This window comes from Nasonia vitripennis, chromosome 3 (assembly GCF_009193385.2).
Source record: "Nasonia vitripennis strain AsymCx chromosome 3, Nvit_psr_1.1, whole genome shotgun sequence".
In the NCBI taxonomy this organism is placed as follows: Eukaryota; Metazoa; Arthropoda; class Insecta; order Hymenoptera; family Pteromalidae; genus Nasonia; species Nasonia vitripennis.
In genome coordinates, this window is record NC_045759.1 from 17,066,778 (window position 1) to 17,080,986 (window position 14,209).

Here is a 14,209-nt window from a genome sequence, read left to right on the forward strand (position 1 = left end):
ATATTTTTGGAGATTTCATGCGATGAGCGCGATACTGCGTAGTTTGGAGCTAGATCGTTATGGTTGAATGAGTTATTTTTATGGAGCGACGCTGTATTTTTGTAGGAGTGACAAATTCCAGAAGAATGTTACTCTGTTCCGCTATGTAGTCGAGCCGTATTCGATCCGCTCGAATGAGGCATTAGTTCGTCCATTTCGTATCGCGAAAGCAGTTCTCAAAATTTCAAGAATCTCAGAGTCAACCGAGGTCAGGCTTTTTTCTCTCTAGACTATATCGCGTTTGCGCAAGCGGTCTGCTAAAAGTAAGCATTTTCCGAAAATTCCTGCGCCGCTATAACATCTAGAGCTTGCAAGCTCGTATAGCTTTACACGAGAATCCAGCGTTGCGCGAAAGAATTCAGGTGGCTCGAGCTTTCCCCTCCACTCTTCTCGCGGCTCGGCCTCTCTCTTCTCAGCTGCGGTGTAAAGAAAGAGAGAAAAGGTGGGGAGTGAACTGACGGCTATTTCAAAACGCTTCCAGACTGTGATACTGCTGTTTTCCATGCCGCTCGTCATCTTAGTCGACATCGCCATCATCATAATCATCATCGTCGTCGTCTTCGGCGTCTCCGCATTTTTCTCGGAACGAAAAATTCCCTACCTTTTCACTGTGCTCTATACGTTATGCACGTGTAAGCGTGCAAAACTCGTTCACCGCATCTGGTTCGGATGACTGAGCGATTTTTCCTCGGTTCTGAGCCAGCTGGGCTCGAAAGTTTTCGCTGCAGTTATCGATGCCTCTGATGCCTCTATTTTTTCGCGTTTTTAATCGAGGTTTGATTTATGCCGAGTATTTTGTTGGGAACGAATTGTATTCGTTCAACCAAAAAAATAGCAGCTCGTGTGTGTGATATGGCTTTATTTCCGGAAAGTTTGCGTGTGGGGAAGGGGCAGCTTATATATAGGGAGGTAACGTAATAACGGTGGGAAATAAATCATCGCTGAGGAAGAAAACGCTTCGAAATTTGTCGCGCTCGGGGTTGGGATGACGTTTCACACACAAGACGCTAGGCAAAATGTAGGCATGAACTACGTTCAGGGTATGTTCTCCGTTATTGCTTCTGTTAGAGTTCTTAGAACGATTCGAAATGAAAAACACAATAGTGGCATACTGCATCTTTTAAAATCAAAATTGAAAGCCTGTACGCTATATAGTTTTGCATCGGTCCTTCCCCCACTACTCAAATTCTCCGTGTCTCTATAGCCATCGAAGATATAGGTGGCGCATGGGCGTTTTTCTGTTTCCCTCATCACTATCCGCGCACTAAGTCTATAAATACGTCACTCATGCTATAACTGGCTAAGTTCTTTTGGAACGCAATTTCGGCATTAATAGTCGGAATTTTTGTTTGAAAAACTCATCCAAGACAGTTATTCATAACAAACACGGATAATTGCAGAATGCAACGCAGAAAAAACACCGCTCCAAAGTCAATAACGGAAACGACCAAGGCCGCGCGCGCATACGCCTTGGTCGGTTATTTCTGCGTCAAACGGCATAAACAACAGTCCCTCTGCCCCCTGCTCTCTGTCCAAACAACATTCTGGATAAACATCCCCGTGTCGTCTTTGTCGCGCACTTCAAAAAGCGGCTGAAATAAATCATACGAATACATACTCTTCCTCCGAAAGCTTTCGTGGACGACGGAAAAATCAGTTTCCAATTTAGATTCGCGCTCGCGCATACGCATATCGAGTCAATCAACGCGCCCGATCTCGATTAGGTGTAACGAAGGACGTATACGCTTCAGCCGCGAACGTGTTAAATACATAATTTGGCGCGCATGCCAAGTGGCCGATCAGCCGCGGTATAGCCTCGGGCCTCTGCAGCGCGTGCGCTATACCGAAGTCGGAGAGTTCTCCATTTGTCTCGAGTTCGCTGGTCAGGAAAAAGGAGCACGAGAAGCGCTGCACTTCAAAGGACGTATAACGTATACGCGCCGATGTTTAATCGCACGGGTGGAAATGTTAATTATCGCCGCGCTGGGAGTTTCGGATCGGTTGGCTGATGCTCGGACTTGGTGCTTTGATTTAGGTCGAGTTATTTTGCGCGACGATTTTCCTTTCGATTATTACGCGATAAATTCTACCAGAATACTGAATTTAACGTGTTACCAAACCACTGAACAGCAAGCCCATTGTATACCCACATCAAAGCTCTCTCGATAACTTTGCCTAATTCGTCCCGAAAATCGATTTCCCGCTACTAAATCTCTCCTCGAACGCAGCCGCACTCTGTCCTACTACTGGACTTCCGCGTCGACGTCTCAAAACGACCAATAACCCCGTCGGTTAGCGGTAACAGCAAGTAGAGCCTCGTGTCATTCGAGACCCACGAGCTGTGCATTTTCCCGCGGGGTTAAAATCACCTACACAGGCCACCGCCGGTTACATCATAGCGCGAGCGACTTTATGCTCTCCCGAGCCCCTGAATCACTGGATCCTCGAAAACTTTACTAATTAACGCAAACATTCCCATTGCCGGTCGCGACAGGCGCCTACTCGGCGGCGCAATTAAACCTGCCATTGACGGATCAATTTATATATAGACTATTCACAGAGGAGTTGGAGGACTTTGGCTGCTTCTCCGAGCGGAAATGAAGTTGGATGTCTGCTTGGATGATTGAGAAAAAAACTTATATTTTACAGAACGTGTAGCATCCTGCGAAACGCTGAAAAAAATTAATACCGAAAATTCCAAGCTAAAAGAACAAAGCAAGAGCATTGTATGCAGGACCATTCGTAGAAAACGAAACGACCGATGGATTCCCATACGGAGAATTATCCAAGAATTTCACTTTCGAATGTCCGTTTCTCCTCGCAGTACCGACATAGATTGAAATCTGCCAAGCGAACGAGTTACGCTCGCCTCGCGAGGGCAATTTGATTTCCCCTTTCACGCAGCGATGCCGGGAACGCACTGCAATATACATGCCGTACCATGTATAGATATAAACCGGAGGTCCGTCCAATCGACCAGAAGTGCAAAATGTATTACTTATACCTATAAGTACATATAAGCGCGGAGCCAATATCGCAATCGTTTGGAAATGCTCACGTGTATTCGAGGATCGAAAAAGTGGAGGCAAAAGTAGTGCATTAAGCGCAGCGATTGATGCTGCAGCTAATTAAAGACGAGCGACTCTCCAATTAACGACTGTCCCACCGACAAATTGGTAATTACGGATTTCACGGGCGATTATCAAACTCTGCGGGTATATCGACGGATCCGACGAGACTGGACTTGCGGAAGAGATTCCCTCGAGTTTCGTCGTATATACGTATATATACAGTGCGCATGCATGTACGCGCAGCCGTCACGGACCGATTTGAATAATCATTTCGCCTATTAATGTCCTACCGCGAGCAAAACATCTCGTTCTCGGGGTAATTCGATCGTTTTGATTGGCCGCGATGCATACTGATTGCGAGAGAGCCGATGAAGCTTCATAGTTCAGCTGTGCTGTTGATTCAGTCGGCTTTGGGTTATTCGTGCGGATGCGGGACGTGATTGATTTTGTTTTGGCTTGCGATACTCGTTGTTGAACCGGCGTTTTGTTAACCGAGCTGACCATTGTTGTTGCTGTGGAGATTAATTCGTCAATTTTCACAAAATAATGCAATAAATAAATTTCAATGAATTTGCTTCTAGAATTGGTTTTTGAGTTCGCAAAGAGCTCTAGGGATAACAAACAGAACCTATATATGCATACCTATATATGCCGGCTAAATTTACTCATTAAACAAAGACAGAAGCCAAATCTCGCGATGACTCGTCATGCTGTGTCTCTGCTCGTCGTTTGTACACAGAGCCGACAAAAATAGTTTTTGCCTTCAAAAGTACAAGTCGCTTAGCAGCAAGGAGGAGAAAATAAGTCATTCTAATTGGCGTAACACTATAATTACCATCGCTTTATCAAAATCTCGACGTCGCTCGACCGGTATAAACGGGAGAAATGCCGGTGATGCGCGAAAATTTCACGGTGACAGATACCACAAACATTCTATTTTCGAGGGAGAAACGCTCGGATGAATGGTGTCGAGCCTAGTCCAGCCTTTGGTCTCATTGGCTTCGTTGTTCTTCGTCTGCAGCTGCATTATATATGAATTTTCCCGAGCGGTATACCACACAACGAAGAAGAAGAAACCGAAGAGAATCCCTTCTCGTGTTACATGTCAGCGAGCATGAAGACGCCGGATTTCGCGGTAGATTATTCCGTGACGCAGTATCGTGAAATCGCAATTGCTATAATTCATCGTGCCTATCTACGTCTAGTTTTGGTTGCGTCTCTTTTTCGTGAGAGGATGAACTGATCTCTCGTTCCTGCAGATAATTTGTTGACAACAACCGACTACAACTAATAGAAAAAAAACATTAATAATTATGCAGTACCAGCACTGTCTCGCGTATTATCAGTCGGGAGAAAAGTACATCCTCAGCTTCCATCCGTCGGACCGTCAGAACTCTTGATCAAGTAGATATTATGACCCTTTCCCAGCAACCATATCCCTATAATTATCTCGCGCGCGTTGTCGCCCACGCGGCGCAAGAGAGCCGTCCATCCATCTGAATTATTAGTCCAATAAACCGGAGCTATTTTCGGCACGGCTCTCTTTTCCACATTTCTTGCAGTCACTGCGCGCGCGAGCTTTTGCGGCCCTCTACTGTTTCTCTCTCTCTCTCTCTCTCTCTCTCTCTCTCTCTCTCTCTCTCTCTCTCTCTCTCCCACTAACTTATAGTCATTCGTTTCGGATTTTACTTCCACGCGGCCGTTTGCAGCGATCCGTCATTCGGGAGATGGATGCGACTCTCCTGGGCTGCCGCATGTGCTCCGCAGGTTGTTTACTGCCTTCGGTGTGGATGAATTATCGCTCAAAACGCTCAGCTTCCTCTCCTGTATTAAAACTTTTATGCGCGAAAAATTTGTAATGTATCGTCCAACCTATAATTATATTCGTCAACGAAAATAGAAAGGGAGCGACTTTGTTTAAAATCGTATTATTCACACAGATGTCATTTTTAGGAAAAGGCCCACTTAACGAGGATCAATGATAAACTGCTATTTCCGGCCGTGGGAATTGTTCTGTCTTTAATTTTATATTTGGAAGGCTTTGTAGCTCGTTTCTAAATAATATTACTATACTCTTGAAATAGGTGTCGGTGGAAAAAAGTTAATACGAGACTCTCTCTCTCTCTCTCTCTCTCTCTCTCTCTCTCTCTCTCTCTCTCTCTCTCTCTCTCTTAGAAAAATTTTCAACACCTCAATACCAGCTTATCTACTAGCCTATTTTGACTTCCACGTCGCACTCAAGCCTGTCAGGGGCGAGGTGACTCCACTGGACATCCCGTCCTTCAAGACGGAGACGCTGAGGAATTCATTTTTCATCAGCGCCTCCTACCTCTGGAACAGCCTTCCATCTCAACTTCGCGACACACTATCCATATCACACTTCAAACAAGCAGCCAAAAATTATTTCTTTAATTTGGAAAACACATAAACATCGCACAAACATACATACATTCTCTTTCATCTCATGTCATCTCTCAACATCACACACACCTTATACTATATACCCTTACACAAATTTTATTTATTCCTTTATCATAATACACTATATTTGTTATATGTACAACAAAATGTACAAAAATAAAGAGCAATTAATCTAATCTAATCTAATCTCTCTCTCTCTCTCTCTCGCGGTTATAGTTGTTTATTTTTGTTTGGCTGCTATATGGCGACGAAAATTTTTCTGGGACGAACGTTTTTCCAGTTGAGGTAAATTTTTCTCGGGTACCACGGAGACAAATTTTAACTACATAATAGAATGCGAAGGTGGCGCATAAACAAACAAGAAAAATAAACGGATCTTTTGTATTTTCACTGTTTATGGAAATTTTTATCTCGATGTTTACATCACTGTTGTTAATTATTTGTTTCCTTTAAATGTATTCTTATGAATTGTATTCAAAGTTTACTCATTACGCAACTTCAATATTTACCGACTTCGGCTCACACAGGATCCCAATTTCCAAAATCAAATATGGAACCAATCTTGCACCACCTACTACTACTAACTACCGGCGCATTTGATTATACGTCAGATATTTCAATTTGGATTTCCAGCGTTGAATTTCGTGCCACCGTCATCTGTTCAAGAATTTCAAATCACGCGTTACACATGCTGCGGTTAAAATCGCACATATTACAATGTTATAGTAGTTTGCATTGTAAATCTAAAATTCAGCTATAGGCGATCAATAATGCAAAAATCTGAAACGACACGAGTGAGTTACAAGCCAAACTTCAAACCGATCAAAAACCCAAATCTCTCGTCTCCCCCCACTGACATTATCAGCGACGCAGTTCTTTTTTTTCTAATTCCTCACCGGTACACCACTTTCCGGCTGGTCGTTAGCTTGCGGTGATCGACGGCGCGCATATCCCTATACAGTGGCGGAGCACTTGATTTGCACTTGGAGCGTCACCACACTCCGACGTTCGGAAATCGACACAGCCTCGCATTCGAAGCAGGACGAGGATCTCCGGAGATAACAATGACATTCGATATATGAAGCTCGTCATATCGAGTCTCTGCAGCGTCGAAGTTTAAATTGAAAATCGCGCGCCAGATGACTGCGATCTGGATTTGTTCACTATGTACAGCGCTGCAGAGCCGTATGAGAGATGTGCATGATCTGATCGACGTTTCGTTTTTCCGCGGAGAGAGATCGAATCGAAATATCTCAGAAGAATCCCGTATTATTTTCTAGGCTCTACACGCACGCGCTAAGCTAATATGCGTCGCACTATATAGCTGCTTTCGTTGCTCTATATCTTTCCCAAAAATAAATACGCGGCGATTTAATCGGTGCTTCGAATCCGACTGACACAATATACCGACGACCATGCGCAACGCGCTCAAATAATCATTTTTATCGAGCGAAAACACACGCGCAAAACTAAATCTCCGAATCCAAACAAAAATACGCTCCTCGCACACCGTCGCGTGAAAAAATACGCCGCTGATCGATCGTTTAAGTATTTGCCTTCACCCTTTCGCAAAAAAATGAAAAAAATATCAAATCGCACGTGCATATATTTGCTCTCTCTCTCTCTCTCTCTCTCTCTCTCTCTCTCTCTCTCTCTCTCTCTAGGTGAAAATTTCGCAATCGCAGCAGAGATACCCCATCGGGCAAGGTCTACCCTGGTGAAATAAACCGCGAGCTGCAGCGCGCTTAGAAGCGCTGTCGCTCGCGTGAAATTCACCGCGGGACTCTATATATATACGCATACGCCCACGCGTCGTGTGTGCGGCGACGATGACGGACGTGCTGGTAATTATCGCCGTCGAGTTTCGAGATCGCCTATTTTCGATGCCACGCCACGCTATCCTCGCGGGACACGAAAAAAATCGACTTTTATATCGCGCACGGCTATAAAACGCAGCCGGATTCAATCGCGTGTATACGACGGGGGGGGGGGGGGGTGGGGAGATCGACTGTTACTACCACTGCGCGAGCATTGCCGAATTGAAGGCAAGGCTGCGCTGTTATAATGGACTGCATCGGTTCGTTAACGGCGCTTGACCTACATTTATTTTCGCTAGGATTAATGTTTGCTTGTTTCGCGAGCGAGTGCGCGAGCGGGGATTTGCGATGCCTCTCGTCTTTTCCGATGATGAACGACGCGGAATTGCTTTTTATCGTATGCGCACGCGTGCGAGAAAGTGCAGAGCGAGGAAATATGGGATTGTTTGGAGGAAAATAAGTGCAGTCGATGGCGGGAAAGGTCCGAGCAATCACTGTGACGTAAGCTGTGAAATGAGTGAATAATCGTATATAAATATATGAGTGTAATGGATGTTTCGATCTCGATTGGCTATTGGAACAAAATGCAACAGTAGTTGTGTACACATTTTTTTCCGAACAGCGTGTCGGAGGGATAAAAATTCACATCACAAATCGCATTCAGAACTCGTTACCAGCCGTATACAAAAGAATCACAGAATACGTACGTTATGCACCGACTATATCTCGGAAATTTTCGCGCGCGCGATTCGGAACACGACAAATAACATGCGCATACCCATACAGCTACAGACGCGGAGTAAATCGTGCACAAGCGATTTGCTCCCAACGCTTTACAATTCCAATTTGCCGGTTTTGCTTTGTATTAGCGTTTATGATCGACTCGTCGATGCCCAGCCGTAGTTGCAGCATATACATGTACGTATAGCCCGTAAAAATGTAGATGCGCCTAATTCCATATTCATTCTGGGCTATACGTGCAAATCTCGGATTTTCCTGCACATCGAGACAGAGAGAGAGAGAGAGAGAGAGAGAGAGAGAGAGAGAGAGAGAGAGAGTGATCGCGACTTTATCGGCGAACGCATTAGAATGTCGGAGAAATGTGTTTCTTAACTCTCTTCCGAGAGCAGCGAAGCCCGCGGGCCGTCTGGAAAACTTTTCTCGCGAGCGAGTGTGTGTACGTGTGTGCAGCTCTTATAATGCAGCTCTATACACAGAGGCGGGAAAGGAGGATCGACAACGACGCGCGATGGCCCAGTTTTAGCGGGCTTGGCACTGCCTTTCGCGGTAAACAACGTTATTTTTATTATTCCTGTATACACACAGGCGCAAAGTACGAAAGCTTTCGGAGTCTTGCTGTCCCTCGTAAATCTCCCGGAAGATAAAGGGAGATTCGGTTCGATGCGAGCTTGCATTATGCGTATAAAAAAGAGTCGGTGATCGTTTTTATTCATGAATTTCTAACTTCGCACTCTGCCGATTTTATAAAGATTTTTTTTTTTACATAAAATAAATTATATTCATCATGCACGTGCGAGAGTTACTCTGATGAAATGAATCAAAGCTTCATTACCGCGATACCTGAACTTTTTTGAATAGGCTCACTCGGGCGAATATAAATGCGTGAGTAGGGAGCTTTAGAAATTCCTATTTTTAAACATAAAGCAGATATATTTTTCCGACGACTGCAGCGGCGCAAGTTATGAACTAGCGCGTTTCAACTATGCGGACTGTAAAAACTGAGACGCGATGAAAGAAATATGAGATACGTGACACATTTTTTATACGCATTTAACTGAAAAGTATAATGGCAGCAGTCGTCGACATCAATTAAAAATTGAAACTATAGCTAAAGAAAATGTTCTCAACGTCGTTCCACTTTTTCGTCTTCGATTTTGTCGTAAATAATACGGAGAAGAAAGATCGGCTATAGGGCTCTATTAAAGCTAGTCATATCATATTATAAAACATTGTATAGTTATATGAACAATAGTTTTGGACTGACCTTTCCCGCACCGCTTGAACTCTAGTCTCTGTCTAACGAAAATAGATGGCGCATAGGAGCTTTTTCTGGTAGATATGCATCTATCAATGAACTGCACAATCCACATATACTATGTAAATCGATGATTTTGTAATTTATGCGCTTGCAAAACTGTAACACATTTTACATTCATTCAAATATACAAAAAGAATTGACCCAGATATAATACTCGGCAAATGAAATAAAATTTTAATTACAAAAAGCTTTATATTGACAAAGAAGATAATAAAAGCTGTGAATACCAAACGGATTAAAATTGTACCGAATCCACCACCGTCATCCAAATTGAAAATATTATCTTTTTAAATGGAAAAGAAATCCTTTTTCGAAAAGCATTGTATATTCACACTTTTAATTAGCTTCTACACAAATATTATATATTTCTAGATTTAAACTCTGATTAAAATCCATGAAAATGTATCTTGCCTTGATTCAATCTTCCATGCATATCAATATTGATAAATAATGGTTCTGCCCTGTAATTCGGAGAAGCAATAATCGATTATCTATAATTAATCCGACCCATCGAGAATCTACGGAATCGCGAATTTTCTCGACGCCGTACTACATCTCGCGAAAGGAAAACAGAGAAACAGGAGGATATGAGAGAGAAGTATCGTTACGTCGATTTGCCTGCTGGGGCCACAATGTGTATATTTATTGCCCGGGCCATCGATTAGTCCCGGGAATTACGATGAAAATTTGCCGCCGCCCCTGCACATACGCGATTCGGCTAATTTCTCCGTCGGATTAATCTGCTCGATGAATTTTCGAGAGTTGCACGACGGAAACTTTGTGCTTGGAGAGAATCCCAACGAAAGTTGCCGATTTCTCACGCCGTAATAACATTCTGCGATGTTTTAGGTTTTTTTTTCAAATTTTGTTTCGATATAGCGTGTATTGGTTTTCATTGCCCCAAATCTGCGTCCGGTTATCAAATGAAAGGTACAGTAAACAGTGCTTTCTAGCGTTTGCCTAATTTTAATGCAAAGTTGCGTAGTATAGGAGAAGATTTTTACCATACTTTTACTTATTTTACACTCATAGATACATCCTCATCGTACACACGTATAGTAACAAGGTAAAGAACTGGAGTAGCTTCATATTGTAGAAGCAAGAAAGCGTAGATCGTTCAAGTGGCCCACGAGAATAAGATAGTGCCCTAGTTGATAATTCACGAGAAAACTGTCAAATAACTGCATTATCGAATTTCCTGGCCATAGTATAACATACTAGAAGCGACTATAAAGTATACAGCTTGTATCAATACATCCTTTAGACACACACACACACACACACACACACACACACACACACACACACACACACACAGTCTTGTCAATTTTATACTTTTTTGTCGATGCGCATATACATTATATACCAATACAAAAAAAGAAGCTTTTTCTCCTCGATTCCCTGGATTCCGACCTCGAGCTCCGCCCATTTCGAGATTGAAGTCTCGAATGTACGGAGCAGAGCAACAGAAGCAGCAGCAGCCTTTGGCCGAGTTTGTCATGCACGAGAGCATGTCGAATGAAAAGAGAGTGAGAGAGAGAACGAGCGTCACGTGACTGTGTAGAGAAAGAAACAAAAAAGGCCTAGCAAAAGGGACGGAGAGAATAAGAAAAGTATACGTACCGTAAATCAAAAAGCGGGTATACTTTTAGAATATTTTCCAAAACCCGCCGCAGACTTCTCTCTGCGCTTCCTTAGCTCTTAGGACCCGCAATCAAGCCGTATTTCCCTCATTAAAAAACTTGCCAAAACCTCCATGCCGGAGCTCTCTCAAAATTTCCTCGTCATAGAGATCAGGCAGCACTAAGCTCGAAAATCGTTGTTCACAGGCTCGCAACAAACCGGCAGATGGTCATGTCGGTCAAAAAGGCGCGACCGGTCAGAAGGCACCGCTGGCCGCCGGTCAGAAGGTGGCGCCGGGCGGCAAGTCGGCCGCGAAACCCGCCACCAAGCCGAGCGCGCAAAAAGGCCAGGTCAAGGTCACGCCGAAAGCCGCCTGTGTCAAGACCGGCAAGAACAAGAAGAAGGGACAGCGGCAACAGTACGACCTCATCGTCACCATTAATCTGGTGAGTAACCCTGCTGTGCCTCTGTATACGTATACCTATGCGGCGGAGCTTTTTGTCGACGCAAGAGCAAAGAGCCAGTTGCGGTCGCTCTGTATATTCGTGCGGTGCTTTAATGAATCCGCACCGCGAGATATCTCGATTAGCGAACGCTTTAGAGTGATGTGATATGCGATGCTTTTGACTCGTATGTATTTTTGAAACGTTGATAGGTCAAACCGCGCTGTATTACAGTAGCTTTAAATAAAGTCATTTCGACTAAGACGACTCTTAACTCGTGTGCAGTCGGTTGTTTTGAAGGTAAACAATGAAAGTTTAATTGCAACATCGCGTCAAACGATCGTTAAAATCACACAGCGCAAGAGAATAAAAACTTTTCCTGTGTGTGGGTTTTGACCTTTCGGCGGCGGAAAGGGAAGAGGGTTACGCTAATTAGTTGCCTTGTTACACGGGACGCCGCGATAGAGCACGGAAAACGGGTACATAGGCCGTATTATTACATTTGCGCCGGAATCGTTTAATGAAATTTGCCTTAGCCCAATTTCTCGATGAAAAAGTCATCAAGCCGCGTGTTATCTTCGCGTTTAATTTTTGGTTTGGAGAAAAAAATCGTAATGAGCACGTCTCTCGTGATATTATCGACGCTCCTAAAGAAGACTAGCACCACTTAGCTAACTGCGAACACTAGCTCATTTCACAACTTGTAACGAAGGATCGCACGAAAACTGAGATTGCCGCGATTACTAGCTCGCTAAGAAACCTTTGCATCGAATAGTAGCACACGTTGCGAGCTCGCAACGAAAACGAAAACTCTCTGTCTTCCATGTGGCGAAAAGTAACTCCAATACCGGGTTTCAGACGAAGAGAAGCACGCTCTGTCGTCTATGCGACGAAGATTAGCGCGTGAACCGAGTCGCGCCGAATTCTAGTACGCTCGCCCATAATCCTTAACACATGGGGTCACATTTTATTGGGATCGCCACGAGACTCAAAGGATTCCCTGTTTTTACATTGCAAATGCCGCATTATACACAAAATATCGTAGAACACATTTTAATATCCAATAAATACCGATTTAAATGAAATTCGAATCATAAAAATCGAACAAAATTTAGTTATTGTTCCGGTACTTTCACGCGCTGATCAATATTTAGATATATTTGTATATTTGTCATTTTTATTATCGAATATGACTTATGAACTTAATTTAACTATTATTATTATTAAATTCGTGAAAATGAATCAAGATTCGGTTATAAAAAAATGTTTTTAAATATAAATCTTATCCGATTTTTATCATTCGAATTTCATTTAAATCGGTATTTTTTGCATATTAAAACGTATTCTACAATGTTTTGTGTATAATGCGGCATTTGCAATGTAAAAACAAGGAAGACACTTTGAGTCTCGTAGTGACCCTCGTAAAATATGTGGCCCACGTGTTAAGGATTACAGGCGAGCGTAAACCCGGTTTTGGTGTTAGTTTTCGTCGCATAGAAGACAAAGAGTTTTCGTTTTCGTCGCGAGCTCGCAACACGTGCTAGTATTCAATGCAAAGGTATCTTAGCGAGCTAGTCTTCGCGGCAATCTTCGTTTTCGTGCGATTTTTCGTTACGAGCCCTCGTTTTGGGCTTGTTTTCGTCACAAAGTAAGTTTCGGTCTTCTTTAGGAGCGTCGTTATGATCTCGGATGTATAGTGTGTGACTTACCAGCTTGCGGAGCTTCGGATTTACATAATTGAGATGGGCCGTGGACTTTACCCTAATTTAATTTGAATAAAAGGTCTGGGCAAACACTATTAAATATTGAATACACAAATTGCAGTCGCAGCTTCTTTCGCAATTAGCGCCAATATTGTTACTTCTCAAACACCGCTAGTCGATTGTAAACAAACTACTCAAGCTCGTTAAAACTACTCAAATGTCATCAGTGTATCGAAAAACAGGCGACTAGAATTAATTCCCACTGACAGTTCGCAGATTCTCGCCTCGTTTGGTTCAAGCGAATCAAGCTCGAATAATCGCAGAGTGGAAAGCCGTAAAACTAGATCGAATTAACGAAAACTAATTAATTAGGCGGAAATGCAAAGTGCATCAGGGTAAGAAATATCCGAGCGCTGAAATTCGTCGCGTTTAATGTGCGTTTCCGCTAGGTCTTTTGCACTTTCGCCTAGTCATCGTCGCAGTTGTGACGGAAATAGCCCCCGAGCTATACGGCTATACGAGGGCGGAAAGACAGGCAGTCGAGAAAAGATGAGACGGAGAGAGAAGAGAGAATACACCGGCTGTTGTATCAGCGAGACTCTGGTGGAATTAGAACAATTGAAGGCACGCGCTACTCGCTTTTCTCGATTTGCCCGGTCAAAGAATCTTGTGAATGAATCATTAACTGCGCCGAAGCGAATGAAGAGAATCAAGAGCCTTGATTTCAACAGACACTGACTGGATTCTCGGCTTCGTGTTTTTACGTAACGACGAAAATATCGAGTTGGATTGTCATCGCACTCGAGTTTGCAAAAGAATAGAGGAATAATTATTTAGTTTTCCACTGCTTTAATATGACCCACTTGGCTACTGCGGTGATGTAATCAATCGATAGGTCCTTAACACTCGGCTGGCGTCGCGTCCAAGGTGTGCCGAGAGCGAAAATAAAGACAAGGAGAGCGAGGAAGAGGGAAGAAAAAGAAAGAAACTGCTGACATACCGTTGGCGTCTTTCCGTGCACGTCGTCGTCAAC

The 14,209-nt window shown here is 43.4% G+C and overlaps 1 protein-coding gene across 5 annotated transcripts in view; it reads left to right on the forward strand.

Annotated features, from left to right (window-relative positions):
• LOC100122542 (neo-calmodulin) overlaps positions 1-14,209 on the forward strand; it is a 113,773-nt gene that overhangs the window by 84,670 nt on the left and 14,894 nt on the right. For all 5 annotated transcript variants that reach the window (XM_031927772.2, XM_016984478.3, XM_016984476.2 and 2 more), the window contains one exon: positions 11,237-11,476. In XM_031927772.2, the coding sequence (XP_031783632.1) occupies positions 11,237-11,476 (240 nt within the window). The remainder of the gene's footprint in view (positions 1-11,236; positions 11,477-14,209) is intronic.